The sequence below is a fragment of the Cervus elaphus genome, chromosome 5, assembly GCF_910594005.1.
Source record: "Cervus elaphus chromosome 5, mCerEla1.1, whole genome shotgun sequence".
Taxonomy (NCBI): domain Eukaryota; kingdom Metazoa; phylum Chordata; class Mammalia; order Artiodactyla; family Cervidae; genus Cervus; species Cervus elaphus.
In genome coordinates, this window is record NC_057819.1 from 20,370,650 (window position 1) to 20,392,957 (window position 22,308).

The following is a 22,308-nucleotide window of genomic DNA, read 5'->3' on the forward strand; positions in this document are numbered from 1 at the left end:
TATCGGGTATCCTGCATTCTTTCCTCCAACAAACAATAAGCTTGTGAACAAGAAAACAATCAAAATACATACTATTTTCAGATGGTACAATAGTCTAATGCTTAAAGCAAGCCCCTGGACAAGGGTTCAGTAATCCATTAATCACAGACCTGACAACACCCTGTGATTAAATAGGTAGATAAACTCTTAGGCTTACCATAAGTAAAATAAGTATATTCTTACAATGGAATGTTCAGTCAGTTCAGTTCAGTTGCTCAGCCGTGTCCAACTCTTTGCGAACCCATGGACTGCAGCACACCAGGCCTCCCTGCTGCTGCTGCTAATAGGTCGCTTCACTCGTGTCCGACTTTGTGCGACCCCATAGACAGCAGCCCACCAGGCTCCTCCGTCCATGGAATTTTCCAGGCAAGAGTACTGGAGTGGGTTGCCATTGCCTTCTGTCCATCACCAACTCCCCAAGTTTACTCAAACTCATGTCCATTGAGTTGGTGATGCCACCCAACCATTTCATCCTCTGTCGTCCCCTTCTCTTCCCACCTTCAATCTTTCCCAGCATCAGGGTCTTTCCAAATGAGTCACTTCTTCAAATTAGGTGGCCAAAGTACTGGAGTTTCAGCTTCAGCATCGGTCCTTCCAATGAATATTCAGGACTGATTCCCTTTAGGATGGACTGGTTGGATCCGCTTGCTGTCCAAGGGACACTCAAGAGTCTTCTCCAACACCATAGTTCAAAAGCATCAACTCTCTGGCGCTCAGCTTTCTTTATAGTCCAACTCTCACATCCATACATGACCACTGGAAAAACCATAGCTTTACCTAGATGGACCTTTGTTGGCCAAGTAATGTCTCTGCTTTTTTATATGCTGTCTAGGTTGGTCATAGTTTTTCTTCCAAGGAGCAAGCATCTTTTAATTTCATGGGTGCAATCACCATCTGCAGTGATTTTGGAGCCCCCCAAAATAAAGTCTGCCACTGTTTCCACTGTTTCCCCATCTATTTGCCATGAAGTGATGGGACCAGATGCCATGATCCTAGTTTTCTGAATGTTGAGGTTTTTTTTTTTTTTTTCAATGTTGAGTTTTAAGACAACTTTTTCAATCTCCTCTTTCACTTTCATCAAGAGGCTCTTCTTTGCTTTCTGCCATAAGGGTGGTATCATCTGTATATCTGAGGTTATTGATATTTCTCCTGGCAATCTTGATTCCAGCTTGTGCTTCATTCAGCCCAGTGTTTCTCATGATGTACTCTGCATACAGGTTAAATAAGCAGGGTAACAATATACAGCCTTGACGTACTCCTCTCCCTATTTGGAACCAGTCTGTTGTTCCATGTCCAGTTCTAACTGTTGCTTCCTGACCTGCATACAGATTTCTCAAGAGGCAGGTCAGGTGGTCTGGTATTCGCATCTCTTTAAGAAGTTTCCACAGTTTGTTGTGATCCACACAGTCAAAGGCTTTAGCATAGTCAATAAAGCAGAATGTTTTTCTGGAACTCTGTTGCTTTATCAATGATCCAACAGATGTTGGCAATTTGATCTCTGGTTCTTCTGCCTTTTCTAAATCCAGCTTGAACTTCTGGAAGTTCATCGTTTATGTACTGTTGAAGCCTGGCTTGGAGAATTTCGAGCATTACTTTAGTATGTAAGATGAGTGCAATTGTGCAGTAGTTTGAGCATTCTTTGGCATTGTCTTTCTTTGGGATTGGAATGAAAACTGACCTTTTCCAGTCTTGTGGCCACTGCTGAGTTTTCCAAATTTGCTGACATATTGAGTGCAGCACTTTCACAGCATCATCTTTCAGGATTTGATATAGCTCAACTGGAATTCCATCACCTCCACTAGCTTTGCTCATAGTGATGCTTCCTAAGGCCCACTTGACTTCACATTCCAGGATGTCTGGTTCTAGGTGAGTGATCACACCATTGTGATTATCTGGGTTGTGAAGATCTTTTCTGTACAGTTCTTCTGTGTATTCTTGCCACCTCTTCTTAATATCTTCTGCTTCTGTTAGGTCCCTACGATTTCTGTCGTTTATTGTGCCCATCTTTGCATGAAATGTTCCCTTGGTATCTCTAATTTTCTGGAAGAGATCTCTAGTCTTCCCCATTCTATTGTTTTCCTCTATTTCTTTGCACTGATCACTGAGGAAGGCTTTCTTATCTCTCCTTGCTATTCTTTGGAACTCTGCATTCAAATGGGTATATCTTTCCTTTTCTCCTTTGCCTTTAGCTTCTCTTCTTTTCACAGGTATTTGTAAGGCCTCCTCAGACAACCATTTTGCCTTTTTTGCATTTCCTTTTCTTGGAGATGGTCTTGATCACTGCCTCTTGCACAATGTCACAAACATCCATCCATAGTTGTTCAGGCATTCTATCAGATCTAATCCCTTGAATCTATCTCTCACTTTCACTGTATAATTGTAAGGGATTTGATTTAGGTCATACCTGAATGGTTTAGTGGTTTTCCCTACTTTTTTCAATTTGAGTCTGAATTTGGCAATAAGGAGTTCATGATCTGAGCCACAGCCAGCTCCCGGTCTTGTTTTTGCTGACTGTATAGAGCTTCTCCATCTTTGGCTGCAAAGAATAAAATTAATCTTATTTCAGTATTGACCATCTGGTGATGTCATGTGTAGAGTCTTCTCTTGTGTTGTTGGAAGAGGGTGTTTGCTATGACCAGTGCATTCTCTTGGCAAAACTCTATTAGCCTTTGCCCTGCTTCATTCTGTACTCCAACACTAAATTTGCCTGTTACAACAGGTATTTCTTGACTTCTTACTTTTGCATTCCAGTCCCCTATAATGAAAAAGACATCTTTTTGGGGTATTAGTTCTAGAAAGTCTTGTAGGTCTTCATAGAACCGTTCAGCTTCAGCTTCTTCAGCATTACTGGTCGGGGCATAGATTTGGATTACTGTGATATTAAATGGTTTGCCTTGGAAATGAACAGAGATCAGTCTGTCATTTTTGAGATTGCATCCAAGTACTGCATTTCAGACTCTTGTTGACTATGATGGCAACTCCATTTCTTCTAAGGGATTCTTCCCCGCAGTAGTAGATATAATGGTCATCTGAGTTAAATTCACCCATTCCAGTCCATTTTAGTTCGCTGATTCCTGAAATGTCGATGTTCACTCTTGCCATGTCCTGTTTAACCACTTCCAATTTGCCTTGATTCATGGACCTAACATTCCAGGTTCCTATGCAATATTGCTCTTTACAGCATTGGACTTTATTTCCATCACCAGTCCTATCCACAACTGGGTGTTGTTTTTGCTTTGGCTTCATCTCTTCATTCTTTCTGGAGTTATTTCTCCACTGATCTCCAGTAGCATATTGGGCACCTACCGACCTAGGGAGCTCATCTTCCAGTGTCCTGTCTTTTTGCGTTTTCATACTGTCATGGGGTTCTCAAGGCAAGAATACTGAAGTGGTTTGCCATTCCCTTCTCCAGTGGACCACGTTTTGTTAGATGGAATGGAATCATTTTGTCAGATACAATGGAATATTATTCATTCATAAAGAGGAATGGGGGAATAGAATAGATGGTCCATAAAGGAACCCTTGCATATATGATCAAATTATTTTCAACCAGGGTGCCAAGAGCGTTCATTGGGGAAAGGACAATCTTTTCAATAAATGGTATTGGCAAAATAGGATATCCACATGCAAAAGTGTGAAGTATCTTCCCTTACACCCTATACAAAAATTAACTCAAAATGGATCAAAGACCTAACCTATAAAACTCTAAGAAGAAAACATAGTGAAAAAGCTTTATGTCAAAGGATTTGGCAATGATTTCTTAAAAGACACAGGCAACAAAAGAAAAAATAGATAAATTGGATTACATTGATGAAATAAAATTCACATTTTGCAGCGGAACAAGAAAATGTAAACACAAGATATCTCTCTGTCCATTTGGGCCTCCTCCTTCCCTCATATGCAATGTGTATTTGCATTACACATTAACCAGACCTCCTCAAAGGTGCGAATGCCTGCTTGACTACAAAGATCAGTTTTCTTTTCCTTTCTTCTGATGCTAGCAATGTAACTTTTCTGTGTGTTTTTTTGGCCTGACTGCATGGCATGCAGAATTTTAGCTCCCCCAACCAGGGATCAAATCCATGTCCCTTGCCGTGGAATCAGAGTCCCAACCACTGGACAACAGGGAATTCCAGTAATTTCTTGAAAGACTGGCATCCCTTTCTCTGGCAGTCCAGTGGTTAAGACTTGTGCTTACACTGAGGTAAACTGGAGTTCACTTCCTGGTTGGGGAATTAAGATTCTACAGGAATGGCTCCCCCGAATCCTGAACCTGGGCCAAATAGCATTTTTTTGCAAACTCTGTAGGGCTGTAGGGAGTCATGGTGACTTGCTGCCTGAATATTTGGACTAGATATCTTTGGTGAACTTTATGTAAGGTGTTAGTAGGTCATTTTGATGTAAGATTCTTTGTCCCCAAAATGTGTATAATGCACCTTCTAATGGGCAGAACAGTTCTCAGGACTTCCAAGAGTCTGTCTCTTGGGCTATAACTCTTAGTTTGACTTGAATAATTTTTTTTTTCTTCTTAACTTCATTGTTAATTGAATTTTTGTTGCCAACGTCAACATTTAAAACTTGTGCATTGGGGACTTCCCTGGTGGTCCAGTAGTTAAGACTTTGCCTTCCAATGCAGGGGGTGCAGGTTCGATCCCTGGTCAGGGAGCTATGATCCCACGTGCCTCATGGCCAATGTCAAATAGAAACAGTATTGTAACGAATTCAGTAAAGACTTTAAAAATGCTCCACATTAAAAAAAAAAAAAAAGAATCTTTAAAAAAAAAAACTTGTGCATCAAAGACTACAATTAGGGACTGCCTTGGTGCTCTGGTGGCTGAGACACCATGGTCCCAATGCAGGGGACTCAGGTTTGATCTCTGGTCAAGGAACTAAATCCCACATGCCACAGCTAAAAAAAAAGAAAAATATCCCACATTCCCCAGTGAAGATCAAAGATCCCAAGTGTCTCAACTAAAACCGGGCACAGCCAAATAAATGAATAAACAGTTTTTAAAAATCTGTGCAGAGCCTGGATGAGAGGGGAGTTTGGGAGAGAATAGATACATGTATATGTGTGGCTGGGTCACTTTGCTGTGCACTTGAAACAATCACAACATTGTTAATCAGTTATTACTGTTGTTTACTTGCTAAGTCTGTCTGACTCTTTTGTGACTCCATGGATTCCTGTGTCCTGCCAGGCTCCTCTGTCCATGGGATTTCTCAAGCAAGAATACTGGAGTGGGTTGCCATTTCCTTCTCCAGGGAATCTTCCTAAAGGATTGCACCTGCATCTCCTGCATTGGCAGACAATTCTTTACCACTGAGTCACCAGAGAAGCCATACTCCAATATAAAATTAAAAGTTTATATTAAAAAAAATCTGTGCAGAAGATAGTTAACATAGCAGGCCCAAGAATGCTATCATTTGAAAATACTTCTTGCCCATGGCTGATTCAAAAAAAAAAAAAAAAAAGAAAGAAAATACTTCTTGCAAGGTTGGCCTTGGCTAGGATCTGGGAACTTGAATTTGCAGAGGGTTCCCACCACCCCAACTGATAAGAATGCCTTAACCACATGTGCAGACAAAATATGACTTATGATGGAGAAAAACCTTTGGCACAGAGTCTCTGATGCTTCCTTCATAGACAATATTTTATGCATGTCACAACTCATTACTTGGAAATTATTCTAAGTCAAAAAGCCAGTCACAAAAGACCTCATGTTGTCTCATTCCATTTACATGAAATGTCCAGAATAGGTGAATCCATAGAGACAGAAAGTAGATAAGTGATTGCCTAAGGCTGGGGAGGTATGTGGTTTCTTTCTAGGGTGATGACTCTGTGCATAGATTAAAAATCACTGAAATGCACACTTGGGAAAATTATATGGTATGTAAATTACATTTTGTTGAAGCTACTATGAAAAAATTTAAAAATAATGGGCAAAGGACTTGAGTAGACATTTCTCCAAAGATATAGAAACAGCCAATAAGCACAGGAAAAGATGCTCAATATGGCTAATCACTAATTTCATTACAATCACAATGAGGTATCTCCTCACACCCATTAGGTTGGCAATATTTTTTTAGGGTAGAAACTAACAAGTGTTGGCAAGGATGGGGTAGAAAATGGAACTCTTGTGCATTGTTGGTGGGAATGTAAAATGGCATAGCCTCTATGGGAAACAATATGGTTGTTCCTCAAAAAATGAAAAATGGAATTATCATATGATCCAGCAATTCTGGGTACATATCCAGAAGAATTGAAAGCAGCATTCCCACGAGATATTTGCACACCCATGGTCCCAGCAGCAGTATTCACAATAGCTGAAAGGTGGAAGTAACCCAAATGTCCATCCACGGATGAATGGATACACAAAATGTATACACACACAATGAAATATTAATCACCCTTAAAAAGGAAGGAAATCCTGACACATGCCACAACATCGATGAACCTTGAGAACATTATGCTAATTGAAATAAGCCAGTCATCAAAATATCGGTACTATATGATTTCATTTATATGAGATATCTTGTATACAAACTCATAGACAGAGAAAGTAGAATGGTGGTTGTCAGGGGCGGTGGGGAGCAGGGAGTGAAGCCTGGTTATTTAGTAAGTACGGAGTTTCAGTTCTGCAAAGTGAAACAGTTTTAGAGTTTGGTTGCACAACGTGAATGTTACTACTACTGAACTGTACACTTAAAAACAGTTAAGATAAAATAAGTTTTACCCGGTAAAGTACACATGACATGTACACACTGCCATATTTATTTATTTTTGGTTGCGCTAGGTCTTTATGGCTGCACTTGGGCTTTCTCTAGTTGTGCTGCACAGGATTCTCACTGCGGTGGCTTCTCTTGTTGTGAAGCACAGGCTCTAGGTGCACTGGTTCGGTAGTTGCAGCACACAGGCTCAGGAGTTGTGACTACTACTACTTGTAGATTTCAGTAGTTACAAGAGGGTTTCAGTAGTTATGGCACAGGGGCTTTAACTGTGGGTTTCAGTAGGTATGGTATAGGGGCTCATTAGTTGCGGCTTGCAGACCCTACAGTGTGGATGCTTCAGTAGTTGTGGCGTGGGGACACTCTGAATCTTCCCGGATCAGGGATCAAACCTGTGTCTCCTGCATGGGCAGGCTGATTCTTATCTACTGTGCCATCAGGGAAGTCCCGGGTTGGGTTTGGTGAATTCATGATAACTCTCTGGGGAAACTCTCCGAGGTGATGAAGATGTGCTACATCTTGATCTTGGTGGAAATCACCACACGAGTATATACATAGGTGAAATGTTATAGGACTGTATGCCTAACCTTGTGTATTTCCTTTAGGTAATTTCTATCTCCGTAAAGAGCTGGTGAGGAAGAAAAGGATGAAGTACTGGCAGATGCTACAATGTGGATGAATCTTGAAAACATCTTACTGAGTGAAAGAAGGCAGCCATAAAGCCATACATACCTCTTGTACGACTCCATGTATAGGAAATGTGCACAAATGCGGTTTAGTGGTTGACTAGAGCTGGAGCTGGAGGGTGGGGGTGAGGTGGGGGGAGGGGGATGAGAAGTGACTGCTAGTGTGGACAGAGCTTCTTTCCAGGGTGATGAAAATGTCCTAAAATTAGATAGTGGTGATGGTTGTACAACTCTGAGAATATACTAAGAACCACAGAACATCATTCTTGGAACGTAGACTTCTCAGAACAATGCTATCAGAAAGAACCAATGTGGCTACCTTTCTTTCTTTCTTTCCTTTAGAATTCGCAACCACCAGTGCTGGTATGAATCTCTTCTCCACCACTGTCCTTTTCAAAGTTTCTTCTGCCTTGAAACTTCTCTAGAAATTCATCCTCTGAGGTGCCATATCTTCCCTCCTTTGTTACACAGTGAAACCTAGTAAATGACACTTTTAAAATGTCAAAATGTCTTCCAGTGAGTATCTAGACTTTAGATATTTTAAAAAAAGATTCTTTTGTTCATTCATTTAACCATTTATTTACTGAGCACCTACTATGTGCCAAGACTGTAGTGCAGTCAAGAGGGCTGTGAAGTTAAGTAGTCTTTGACATGAATCTCACAATTGTTATTTCTGGTACGTAAGTTAGATCAACTGTCCTAATCACTCCAAATCCCCATTTCCTACAGTGAACATGGAAAAATAAAAGTATTCCCCCAAACTTGGTGTGAGGATTAGATGAGATAAGGTGCTGACAAGCGCCTCATCCAATTCCTAGCACACCAGAAGTATCAGTGGATCTTAGCTCTTATTATTATAAAGTATTAATGATCTTAACTCTTAGATCCCTCATAGAATTGGGACAATCTGTTGGTAGATAATCATGACCCCCTCCCCCATTGGGAAATTATGAAAACAATTCTGAGTTACAGCTGTTAAAACACAAAAATCAGGGGCTTCCCTAGTAGTCCAGTGGCTAAGACTCCATGCTCCCAGTGCAGGGGGCCAGGGTTTGATCCCTGGTCAAGGAACTAAATCCCACATGCTGCAGCTAAGAGAGTTCTCATGCTGCAACAAAGATTGAAGATGCCTCAAATAAGACCTGAAGCAATGAAATACATTAAAAAAAAATTCAACTGAGTAAATTTGAAGAACTCAATGGCTTTATTTGATGAGTCATGAATTAGCATCCTATCTAGCAAATAGAAAATAGTTCCAGAGTAGCTGTACAAAATAGAAGATTTTTAAAGGCAGAAATGGGGGATAAGACCAGGAAGTCATGAATAAAAGAAAGGATTATTTTCGGTAAGGCTACCTTCCTTTAGGGGAAAGGTGGGGAATCTATCAAGCAGATTACTAGGGATGATCAGGAAATTCCAGACTGATTGGTTTAAAATCCCACCTCTGGAGAGGCTGAAACTGAAATGAGATATTAAAGTTTTTATTTCTGCCATGGGGCTTACCACAAGTGATTCCATTTGGGGCCTGTTTCTTTTTTAAGCCAGTGGAGGTTCTTAAAGTGTGCTTCGTGTGCTGTGTGCTTCGGAGACCAGCAGCATCAGCGTCACCTGGAAACTTTTGAGAAATGCAAATTCTTGAACCACTGAATCAGAAACATTGAGGTGGGCCCCCGCGATCTGTGTTTTACCAAGTCCTCTAGGTAATTCTGGTGCACAGCGTGTGTGTGTGTTAGTCACTCAGTCATGTCTGACTCTTTGCAAGCCCATGGACTGTAGTGGGCCAGGCCCCTCTGTCCACGAGACTCTCCAGGCCAGATTTACTGGAGAGAGTAGCCACTCCCATCTCCAGGGGATCTTCCCAACCCAGGGATCAAACCTGGATCTCCCACATTTCAGGCAGATTCTTTACCAACTGAGCCACCAGAGAAGAAAGGATTATTATTATAAACTTTTATCTCCAAAATGTGAAGTACAAGAAACTCCCTAAGTTCATGTTTGGGAACAAGATATGAATTGGGTCATTAACATACATAGACTATGTCTACAACAAAGCTTTTCAAAAAGTCCCAATGATATATCACTATACAAAGTTTTAAAAATAATTTCAAAAACACTCTTCCCCTGAGATGCACTTTCTTCCCCCTCTAGCTTTAAGCAGAAACTAAACTGACTGCAAAAAGGCGCGAAAGTAAGGTCATGCCCTATGCATGGTTAAAGGAAAAAGTGACGTGGAAATCAAAAGTAGTGGGTGGGTCACGTTTTATAAAAATGGAACCATAAGTTTCTGGGGGTTAATTCCACCCATAGGAAATATCTAGTGGTCCTATTTTGGTACATCAAGCAGAGTAAATCTCATGCTCTTCTGATTACCTGCAACACCACTAACTTCCTGAGTGGCTCATTCAGTATGTCTTTCTTCCTGTTCCCCAAATTATGTTCAGGTCTTAAATCCTGCACAGAAACAGCAAGGATTTGAGAGATTTCCCAGTTTGGCTTAACTGCCTGCAGTTCTGGGTCAGTAACTTCATCTCTCTGAGTTGAAGTTCTTTAGAAAAGAGTTTGGTTGAAGGAAGGGTGGTGCCCGGAGCACTTGTTTTCAGTTGGTGTTTGCAGAACACTTTGTTTTTTTTTTTAACTTAGGTGAAATGTTTATTCAGGGTGGTGAGTGGAGGATAGGGGGTGTGTGGAGGAATGCAGTTGGGTGGGTGAGGGAAACATTAAAGGAGACTAAACCTTCCAACCCACTCTCCAGGTCAGCTCTTGCTCCACCCTGGAAGGCAACAATACACTCCACAAGGAGCTGTTGAAAGAATGAAGTGAACTTAGCTCAGTGCCTAGCAGGGGATGCTAAATGTGTGGTGGCGATCATGTTGAAATGTACGTGAATAGCGAATATAATACTGTACACGAGGAACTAACATAATGCTGTAGGTCAGTTATACTTCAAAAACAAACAAACAGGAACCTCCTTGGTGGTCCAGTGGCTAAGACCCAAGCTCCCAATGCAGCAGGCCCGGGTTTGATCCCCAGTTGAGAACTAGGTCCCACATGCTGCAGCTAGGAGTTTGCATGCTGCAACTAAAGACCTCACATGCCACAACTAAGACCAGGCGCAGCCAAATAAAAATATAAAATTTTAAAAATAAATATTTAAAAAACAAACTCATAGAAAAAAGAGATCAGACTTATGGTTACCAGAGGTGAGGAATCAGGGTGGGTGAATTGAATGGAAGCAATCAAAATGCACATATTTCCACTCATTATTAATTAAGATAAATTAGGACTAGGGGTGCCTGTTATATCTGAAGGTTATTAAGAGAGTAATTCCTAGGAATTCTCATCACCAGGAAAAATGTTTTGTTTATTTTGTATCCATATGAGATGATGAATGTTCACTAAACTTACTGTGATAATCATTTCATGATGGACATAAATCAGGTCATTATGCTGTACACCTTGAACTTATATAGTGCTGTGGGTCAGTTATATCTCATTAAAACTGGAAAAAGAAAAAAAAAAACACCTCGCATTAGTGTGAAACTTATACAGAAATCTCTAGTACGGTAGTTCATGTTGTCCTCCAGATCTTCAGCTTGGTTGGTAAAGCATTTTATGACATAATTATCTTATATATAATTAAATTTTAATCATATATTTAAAATTTGGCAGTCATGGAGATAACCTTTCAGATGACCTCCCAAGAGGCCATCAAGCATATGAAAAGATGAGCTCAATATGAATTGCAGGGGGCACAGGTTTGATCCTTGTTTGGGGAAATGAGATCCCTCATGTTGCACAGCCCTCCCCTCAACCTCCCCCCAAAAGATGCTTGACATCATAAAGAAATGCAAGTAAAAACTACAAGGAAATATCAACTTGCCATCTATGAGAATGGCTATTATTTAAAAATACACACCCACACAAAAAGTAGAAAATAACAAGTGTTGGCCAGGACATGGAGAAATTGGAACTCTTGGGCTAGTGGGAACATAAAATGGTGCAACCACTGTAGAAAACACTATGGAAGTTCCTGAAAAACTAAAAATATTTAGAATAACGTTATGATCCAGTCATTCCACTTCAGGGTGTGAACGCGTGCTCAGTCGTGTCTGATTCTTTGTGACCCCATGGACTGTAGCCCATCAGGCTCCTCCGTCCATGGGATTCTCCAGGCAAGAATACTGGAGTGGGTTGCTATTTCCTACTCCAGGGGATCTTCCCTACCCAGGGATTGAACCTGACTCTCTTGAGTCCCCTATATTGGCAGGCAGATTCTTTACCACTGCGCCACCTAGTATACAGCCTAATTAGAGAGAGAGAGAGAGAGAGAGAAAACTTACCCCAAAGGATTTAAAATACGTTTGTTAAAGCAAACATTTCAGCTGGTTTTCCTTCTTTGAAGTTAATAGAAATGTGTCAAAGAAATATTACCAAGGAACTAAAGGGGCTCCTTTCCTCTCCTCCTCACAATTAAGTCAGGTCAAGAGATTTGTATTCAAAAGGATAAGACAATATCATTTCAGAAACAACTTTCTAAGAACCTAAAAGAGAAAATCTTTATTAGCACTCTAACCAACAACCCCACCGGCATGTCACCTCGTGTCAGTTCCCTTTTAGTTATGATGCTTGATGGTTTTCACCTTTGCATCTAATGACTGCCGTGCCTTAGAGTACCAGGGACACATGGATCTATAGCCTGTGATAACAGCTTACTCTACAAAATACACTTCACCTCATAGGAACAGACATGCACCAAAACTTGGGTCATTATTTAGGTGAACAAATTCATTCCCAACATTTAAAAACTCAACTCCATTTTTCCACTCATTAAAAACAGTTAACTTTCCTCCTACCATTTATTCTTATGGCATAGGTGACTTAAAAGGATAGAAAAGTACATATTCCAAAAGAATTGAAAGTAGGATATAGAAGAAATATTTGCACAACCACGTTGTACATGTGTGCGTGATAAGTCGCTCAGTTGTGTCCAACTCTTTGTGAACCCATGGACTGTAGCCTGCCAGGCTCCTCTGTCCATGGGGATTCTTCAAGTGAGAATACTGGAGTGGGTTGTCATGCCCTCTTCCAGGGGATCTTCCTGACCCAGGGACCATACCTGCTTGTCTCCTGTGTTGGCAGGCAGGTTCTTTGACCCTAGCACCACCTGGGAAGCCCAATCATGTTGTATGTGGCAGCATTATTCACAACAGCCAAGAAGTCTAAGCAACCTAAGGGTCCATCACCAGATAAACAGATAGAAAAAATGTCATCTATCCATACTGTGGGATGTTAATCAGCTTTAAAAAAGAGGGAATTGTGACAACATTGATGAACCTCGGGAACATTATGTTAAGTGAAATAAACTAATCATGAAAGAATACTTTATGATTCCACTTACATGAGGTACTTAAGAATAGTCAGAATCATAGAGACAGAAAGTAGAATAGTGGTTGCCAGGGGCTGGAAGGAAGGGGAATAGAGAGTAATTGTTTAATGTGAACAGAACTCCAGTCTTGCAAGATGAAAAAGTTTTGGAGATTGGTTGCACAACAATGTAAATATACTTAACACTACTGAACACACTTAGAAATGATTAAGACAGTACATTTAATATTAAAAAAAATTATTTTATTTCCCTGCATCATATCTTAGTTGCAGCATGCGGGATCTAATTCCCTGACCAGACATTGAACCTGGGCCTCCTGCGTTGGGAACACAGTCTTAGCCACTGGACCACCAGGGAAGTCCCCATCACATCCTTTTAAAGGTTCGTTTTATACTGTTGACGTTGACCTCAATCAGCTGGCTGTGGCAATTTTTGTCAGGTTTCTCCACTGTAAAGTTACTCCTCTTCTCTTTTCCATATTGCAGTCTTTGGACAAAAGTCACTATGCCCCACCCAGACTTAAAAAATGGGCACTTTCGCTCCATGGTATTGATTTGGGGTTCTGCATGGGAGACACGATTTGGGGTTCTGCATGGGAGATGTGTTTCTTCTACTCAGTTTATTTAACCATTTCTTTATATCAGTATAGACTCACAGATACTTGCTTTATATTTTGGGTTCTACTATAACACTGTTCTGTTGCTGGAATTTTTCCTCTTTGGCTGTTGGGAGCTCTCCTGTGTCCCTTTGATGTCCTTATCAGTGGGTCTTTTGGTTTATTTTTAGCACTTCTTTACTTTCTGGTATTACCAGTTCCTCCAAGTTCATCTTGTGTATTTCTTGCCCCAGTCCTAGAACCAGCCATTTTTCCAAGGTGCTCTGATTCCTTTTATTGGAAGACATTAAAAACCAAGATCTGGGTGCTAGGTTGTGTTCATTGCTACGGGACTGCAAACTTATACTTAAAACTTTCATTGTGGTAAAACATACATAAAATTTACCATTTTAACTATCTCTGAGTGGACAGTGCAGTGACATTAAGTACATTCACACTGTTCTGTAATCATCACCACCTACTCCCAGAACTTTTTCATCAGCCCAAACTGAACCTTTCTATTCATAAAACAGCTCCCCTTGCTCCAACCCTCAGCCCCTGGTAACGACCATTCTACTTTCTGTCTCTATGAACTTGACTCTTCTAGGTCACTCATATAAATGGAATCATAAAATATTTGTTCTTTTGTGTCTGGTTTATTTTACGTACCATGTCTTTCAGGTTCATCCAAGTTGCAATTATCAGAATTTCCTTCCTATTTAACAGTATTCCACACACACTTTTAAATATGAAATTTTAAACTATAGATACTCTGCTCATTTTTTTCTAGCAGCTTGCCCTTCACCCCAAATTTAACTTTCCTTCCTCAAAATATAGAACTAATATATCACCATCTTAATGTATTCAGTTCCTGAGTTTGGATGGGAGTTCAAATAGCAAGAGTACAAAAACCACATTATCTGAATCTACCTGATTCTTGAGTTTTGGATAACAAACACCAGAAGTTCAAAACCTAAGGAATGCTTGCTGTTGTTTAGTCGCCATGTCTGACTTTTTTTTGCAAACCCATGGACTATATATAGTCTGCCAGGTCCTCTATTCATGGAGTTTCCCAAGCAAGAATACTGGAATGTGTTGCCATTTCCTTCTCCAAATACTGCTCATTAAAAAAAAAAAAAAAAAAGTGTACCACTAAAAAAAAAAAGTCTTCAGGAAATTGTTACAATGTTGTTTCTGCTTTGTTTTGGCCATGAGGCAGAGATCTTAGCTCTCTGGCCAGGGATGGAAACCCCATCCCTGCGCTGAAAGGTGAAGTCTTAAAACTGGACTGCCAGGCGAGTGCCCTGATCATTTTTTTTTTTTTACTCAATACATTTTATTAACATATTTTAAGAAAATGTACTATAAAGAAAGCTATAGACATTCAGGGCCTATGCTTCACCTACATAATAAAGATTCAAAAAAGTAACAGTAACTAAGTAACAGTAATACATCCTTATTTGTTGGTGATTGGCTTACCTTCTAAGAATAAGACTGGAATCAAAATGAGATCAGCTGTTGGCAGATATGACCCACTTGTAGGAATTAATGAGTGGCTGAAGAAATCACGAGACATTCATCAAGAAAAGCACAACTGTATCAGGACATTTCAAGTTGTACCACAAGTCGTAATCTTCTCGAATATATTAACCTAACAAACCAAAAACCTATACTCTGAACCACACATCTATCGGTTCTATACAGATTTACTGATTTCAAGGCCCTCCCTTCCCCCTCCCAAGCCCAGGTTTTAAATCTAGTCGTCTTAACCGTAAAGGCAGGGGTCCTAAAAGAACCGTTTGGGAACTTGAAAAAAAAAAAAAAAATGCAAATTTTCAGAGATCCTTCAATTCATAGATCGCTACGGGCGCCAGGGAAAGGCATTTAAACCAGCTCCCAAGCGATTCTTTGATCAAAGTCTCCAAACTCATTTTGTTTTTAAAACTTAATTATTTAATTGGAGGATAATTGCTTTACAATATTGTTAGAAAAACTCTGGCAAAAAAATACGTACAACGTTTCCTTGTGAACCGGCACACGCATTTTCTGAGGGGGGAAAAACCGTAACATGAATCGAATTCTCAAAGTGGGTCTAAGAACTAAAACTCTGCGCTGAAACATCTCCTCATACGGAAATTCAGCGGCTCCCAGTTGATTGGCTACACTTTCGTTAGTTGTTCAATTCAGCATTTTTTAATCTTCATGAAAAATTTTAGAAAGGAGGAAACTTCACTCGCTTTGGAGACGATACGCCTTTGATGCTCAATGCCTGTGATTAAATTTCCTACAATAAAAGCAAAGACGGAAATAGGGCCTGTGACGAATCTGCTGCTTCAGATGTTAAGGTTCGGTCGGTCTAAGAAGAAGAATCTTCCGTCGCGAAGAGCTCGGCACAGGTTTCGGCGGGAAAGGAAGCCCGAGCTTTGCTGAGGTGAGAGGGAGCGACTAGGTGGAATAGGGCCCACCCTGGCGAGAAGGAGGAAGGGAATCTGCCTGGATCGTGTGTCGGCTCGAGCGTGGGCCGCCATGTTGAAACCGGGCAAGGCGGTGGCGGGGAATCTTTTGGGGTTGTGTTGCGGGGAGCGGGGGCGATATCTGAGTTAGTCTTTCCTCCTGTGCGCACCCAAATGAGGGGCTGGCGGAGGTAGCCTCCAGGGCCGGCGGCCAAGACGAACGTGCTGCGGGAGTGACTGGAGGTATAAGCTTTTTCACTGAAACTTCCGCCTTAGCGTCCAGCTCCCCACTACGCATGCTCTGACGGCTCCGTGAGCCAGCCTTCAATTTGTTTCCCACCTGGTGGGAACCGCGGGTAGTTTCGTTCTGCAAATTCAACCTGGGGAGGCGTTCCTTGTTTATTTGCTAGCTCAAGAATAGATCTTACTTGCATAATAATTTGTAATTATAAAGCGCTTTCAAATACACTACCTTATCTCATCTTCATATAAAACGCGGTGAAGAGGCATTTAGCAGCATTTAACAAATGATTTAAATTTTGCCCAAGAGAGCACTAGGTCTCAAACCTGGGTTTTCTGACTTCCAATCCAGAGCTTTTTCAGTTTGCACACTTCTGTTTTTAATGGTTAATTGCCCAGCCCACCTCCACCTCGCATGATTCATCTCACATCCCATTCCCGTTTATGAAGTAATGACTGAGAATTGAAAAAGCCAGAGAGAGTCTAAAAATTTGTAGGAAATCTCAACGTAATGTTACAACGGAGGAAATACACCTAAAAAGATAAACGAGAACCCGTGAAGTCCGCTGTTCGCTTGGTATTTGGTATTGATAGGAACATGCAGATGAGGGAGAAAACAAAATTCATCTTTTATACCTTTGTAATTCTCTCGAGATTTTAATTTGAAGAATTCTTACAGCTTTGAACAGGAGCTCTGACTGTGTACCATAATGTCAGGTTCATTTGGTGGATCTTTGCAAACTTTTCCTGTGAAATGGGGACTGGTTTCCTTCTCACTTGATTGGGGTCTGGGTCAGCCTTCAACACCCAGGCCTAGCCTGTTTTTTCCTATCCCCATTTCAAGCTTTATGTTTTATGATAGCCATCTAAGGAAATAGTTAAGAGCTCAAGCTCTGGAATCAAAAAAGCCCCCGGCCCTAACTCCACAGCTGGGCCACTTCTGTGATTTGGGACAAAAGATAACCTTTTTGCATTTCACTTTCCACATCTGAAATGGCAATAGAAGTACATGTCCTGTTATTGTTGAGAAGTGAAGGGAGATAAGTCCTTAGTACAGTGCCTGACACCTCCTATGTGTTCTATACAAGATAACTATAATTATTACGGTGTTGTTGTTTTTTGTTTTTTTCCTCTGCAACCTTGTGATGGAGGCAGGAAGTAAGATTAGAATTTTAAGAATTTTAGGGCCATTTAGAGAATACCAGAGCAGAGATCAATGAAACAAGGCAACTGATGGGACTTCCCTGGTGGTCCAGTGGTTTAAGACTGCTTCCCTTTCAGGGGGTGCAGCTTCAATCTGTCCTTGGGGAACTAAGATCTTGCATGCCAGGAGGCAAAAAAAAAAAAAAAAAGATAACATAGCCAATGAAGATGCCCAGATATATTCAAAAGAGCCCTGATTTTTAAGTAACATATTTCAGCATTGGCTCTAAAGCTTCACAGAGGTAGTCACATTATTAGCAGGATCTGGTTTATTCCGGCAGATTCACATAAGTCAGTTATCATGTGTCAGACTTAACCTTACCTACACTCTTAAAAAAAAAAAAGAGAGATCTTGTATCAGAATGAATGGATGACTGTGTGCTTGCTGGACTCAAATTACCATTGCAGTCAATACTCAACTCCTAAAGCATAAATGGATTATCAGCTAGGGAACTGAGAAGAAACCCCATCTTCCTTTTGAACCGAAGAGCCTGAGGCTGGGTCACTGTCATTTTGACTTTGCTACCTGTTTACTGCATTCAGACCACCATTTTCCCTTGTAGCTTTGTTTTTTTTTCTTTTTTTAAAGTCCTTATCCTAAAAAAAAAAAATAAAAAAAAGTCCTTATCCTTTAGTAATGCACACTGAGATATTTACAGATGAATGATGTAATATCTTGAATTAGGTTCAGAATAATCTGGGAGGGAGATGTGAGTGGGGGGCACTGATGAAATAAGATGGGTCAGGTGTGGGTCATATTTGGAGGCGGGTGAGAAATTCATGGAGGGTTATGCCATTGTTTATGTTAGTCTGTGTTTGAAATTTGTGGTAGTCAGAAGTTTTTGTTTTCTTTTTAAAAAATTATTATTGGCCATTCTGCTTACAGGGAGGATCTTAGTTCCCTGACCAGGGAGTGAACCCCTATCCTGGCAGTCCTAACCACTGGACCACTTGTAAAGAGTTTCTTAAAACCCCCTTTTCCATAGAAGTTCCCAGGCTGGTTTTCCTAGGACCGTTTTACAGTTTCTGAAAGGCAAGCCTGGATTTTGATTCTGGATTTTGATCCATATTGCCACATTGAAAGAGTTTGTACATTCCCTACTACGGCTAAACTGGATAATAAATGTATGCCTCAGACCCAGCATGTTGTCTTCCCTGGAGGGAGGGTGGGGGGTGGGTGAGAGCACCCTGGAGGCCCACTGCTGTGATCCTGTCTCCCCTACTTTCTAACTGGGAGGCCTCAGCCTTTGCTTCCTTCCCTGTTGGAAGAAGGGATTTAAAATAGTATCCACTTAAGGGGTTGTTGGAAGGACTGAAGGCAGAGCTCATAGTAGGTGCTACATAAAACACGCTTTCTGTGCCCCTCCTTAGAACATGAATGATTGGATGCCCATTGCCAAGGAGTATGACCCTCTCAAAGCTGGCAGCATTGATGGCACCGACGAAGACCCGCACGATCGTGCAGTCTGGAGGGCGATGCTGGCACGATACACCCCCAACAAAGGCGTCACAGGGGACCCCCTCCTCACCCTGTTTGTGGCAAGACTAAACCTGCAGACCAAAGAGGAGAAGTTAAAGGAAGTGTTTACCCGCTACGGGGACATCCGGCGGCTTCGGCTAGTGAGGGACTTGGTCACAGGCTTTTCGAAGGGCTACGCCTTCATTGAATACAAAGATGAGCGTTCTCTGCTCAAAGCTTACCGGGATGCTGACGGCTTGGTCATCGACCAGCATGAAATATTTGTGGACTATGAGCTGGAGAGGACTCTCAAAGGGTGGATTCCTCGGCGACTCGGAGGAGGTCTGGGTGGGAAGAAGGAATCTGGGCAGCTGAGATTTGGGGGGCGGGATCGGCCTTTTCGCAAACCCATTAACCTGCCAGTTGTGAAAAATGACCAGTTCCGAGAGGGGAAGAGGGAGAGGAGGGAGCGGTCTAGGTCCCGAGAAAGACACTGGGACTGCAGGATGAGGGACCACCATGACAGGGGCCGGGAGAAAAGGTGGCAGGAGAGAGAACCAGCCAGGGCATGGCCGGAAGGTGACTGGGAGAGAGAGAGGGACTTCAGAGATGACAGGGTCAAGGGGAGGGAGAAGAGGGACAGAAGCAAGTAGACTATCCCTCCCCCTCTTCCTCCCCAAACCCAAAGGAAGGTGCAGGACCAGTAAGAGTGCAGGGATACCACATTGCCTGTGTATAGAATCTAAGTCCAGTGGTTGAATAAAACTGATGAAAATGAAAACAGAACAAAACCTTTCCAATGATAATGGGGTTAGGTAAGTTTTCTTTTGACTCTGGAACCCAGTTTCAAGCTGAACACGTTGATACTATATGAATTTTCTCTTCATCTTACGTGTGTGTGTGTTAGTTGCTCAGTCATGTCTGACTGTTTGCAACCACATGGATTGTAGCCTGCCAGGCTCCTCTGTCCATGGGATTTTCCAGGCAAGAATACTGGAGTGGGTTGCCATTTCCTTCTCCAGGGGATCATCCCGACCCAGGGATCAGACTTGGATCTTCTGCATTGCAGGCGGATTCTTTACCATCTGAGCCACCAGGGAAGCCCCTCTTCATTTTAGTTTTTTCAGTTTTTATTATTTTTAAAAATCTTTTGCCACACCTCATGGTATGTGGAATATTGGTTACCAACCAGGGAACCCAGGTCCCCTGTATTGCCAGCATGGAATCTTAATCACTGGACTACCAGGCAAGTCCCTATTTTTGTTTTTGTTTTGGGGCAACTTGCGGGGATCTTAATTCCCCGACCAGGGATTGAACCCGGGGGCCCTCAGCAGTGAGAGTGCAGAGTTCTAACCATTGGATCTCTAGGGAATTCCCTTCATCTTACAGTTTTAAGGACCTGTTATTTGATAAGCTTGAGAAACAGTTTTGTGGTCGCCATCATCTGTAGATAAAGACCTGTGTAAGGAACCATCACTCATTTAATTTGGTAGCAGAGAGCTTTGTTTTGATTTTTTTCTCCCATCTATTGGAAATGACCTTTTTGAAAGTGTAGCAAAAAGAGGTGATGCCTGGAAACCATTTGCATTGATCTGTGACTCTCAGGAACCTTGAATCTGGTCAGGATCAAAGTTGTATCTTTTCCATCTTTATGTCCATAGTGCAAGGGTTTGGTTAAGTGAAATAAAAATAGGATAGAAAAGTGAATCCAAGGAGATTGTCCAGAGACAGAGAACCAAAAGCCAGTCCTAGCAGTGTTCTGGGTCAGTAGCCAGCTTCTCTTGAACAAATATAACTCCATTCTCCAGCCAAATGCTGACTACTTTTTTTTCCCTTTCCTTTTTTGGTGGGGTGACTGGCATTTAAAATGAAAAACCAAAGTTGCAGGGCTGTGAGGCTATGGACTTTGGCAATCTTCCAGCCCTTGGAAAAGAGAAAGTTCAAGAGAAGTGAGAGTGAAATGAAAGTGAAATCTATGAAAGGTCAGTATCTAGTTCTGATGGACTGATTTGCCTTTTCCCTCGACCATCTGGCCTCTGGTTTGTTTAAAAGCCGGATATTTTGACCTTAACTTCTGAGGACTTTGAATAAGTGCCATACTATCTACAGTTTTCAACAAACTGACAAATTTAACATTTTTGTCTTATCCATGACTGTATCTTTGAAAGTTTAGTTCTTAAAATTCAGGATGTCTCATGCAGAATAAATGCCTGATTTAGTATCAAGATTCACACATTCATTACTAGGTTTTTGCATCAGGAGTAGGAATCTCATTGTTACGTTAGGGACCTACAATATCTTAAAGTTACTGTTAGCTGTTAGAACTGTTTTAGAAAAATATACTGTTTCTCGATTTCCAGTGCAATAATTTACAATCTCCCAAATCTCAACCATCTTGCAGGAACACCTTTCTGATTTCACCTGAATTTCATTTAAAACATCTGTATGGGCTAGAGTTAGAGTTAGTAGGTATATTAGGTAAATGAGAGATCCCCATCCAGGAACATGAATTGTGAAATGCCTTCAGAAGTAACACATCCAGTGGCAGTGTTTTGTTTAATTCTAATTTTTATCTTTTGACTGTGCCACACAGCATGTGGGATCTTAGTTCCCCAACTAGGGATTGAACTTTTATTCCCTACATTGGAAGCATGGAGTCTTAAGCACTGGACCACCAGGGAGGTCTCCAGTGGCAGTGTTTGCATAGTCTAAGCTGGCATTTATCAACCCTGAGTACCAGAACATGAATGGGTGAAAAAAAATATACACACTCAGACCCTGCCTCTGGACATTTGGGTTTAGTCTTGTATCAGCCCTGATAACTTAAAAAAAAAAAAGTAGGACGACCTCCCTTTCCTCCCCTGCCCCACCCTGGCAGGGGCTGTACCCATCGACATGGCAAAGCCCGACTCCCTCTGACCCAGCAGTTCTGCTTCTAGCTTATTCTGCGGGCCGATGCACAAGTACGAAAGTGTGAGTGCTGTTTTAGGAAAACTGGAAGCCATCTGTCCACCCGTGGGCCTGGACAAACATAAACAAATTACACTCTGTATAGTTGACCAGGGTTCCTCAGTACTGGCACCATCGACATTTGGGGCTGGAATATTCTTTGGTTTCAGGTCTGGGCTATGCATTGTAGGATATTTAGCAACATCCCTGGGGCCTACCCAGAATGGATGACAGCACCCGCACCCGCCCCCCCTGCACACAGTTGCGACAACCAAAAATGTCTCCAGAGAGTGCCAAATATCCCTGGGGGCCAAAATCACCCCTGGTAGAGATTCAGTGTCTCTTATACTGCTGTGGAGTTATATCCGGGGTATTCTAAGGAATGAAAGGTACAGAAGGACGTGCGTATCACATGCTGCCATTTATGTAAAAAGAAGAGAAATATATCTGTTTTTTACATGACTGCATGTATATTTATAAATTATTTCAGGAAAGACACCCAGGAAACTACCAACACTGGTTATCCCAGGGAAGGGCAATCAAACGTGATGGGGGGAATTTGATGGGGGATC

The 22,308-nt window shown here is 41.6% G+C and overlaps 1 protein-coding gene and 1 long non-coding RNA gene across 2 annotated transcripts; one reads left to right on the forward strand and one right to left on the reverse strand.

The window, feature by feature from the left end:
- Positions 1–8,632: 8,632 nt before the first annotated feature.
- Positions 8,633–15,374, reverse strand: LOC122693970. Its single transcript, XR_006341070.1, has 2 exons — positions 14,912–15,374; positions 8,633–9,066 (listed from the first exon to the last, which is right to left on the reverse strand). It is a non-coding gene; the product is annotated as an uncharacterized LOC122693970 (long non-coding RNA).
- SNRNP35 (small nuclear ribonucleoprotein U11/U12 subunit 35) lies at positions 15,374–19,573 on the forward strand. Its single transcript, XM_043902020.1, has 2 exons — positions 15,374–15,863; positions 18,700–19,573. The coding sequence occupies exon 2, from the start codon at positions 18,703–18,705 to the stop codon at positions 19,438–19,440; it is 738 nt and encodes a 245-aa protein (XP_043757955.1). The 5' UTR covers positions 15,374–15,863; positions 18,700–18,702; the 3' UTR covers positions 19,441–19,573.
- The last annotated feature ends 2,735 nt before the right edge of the window (positions 19,574–22,308 follow it).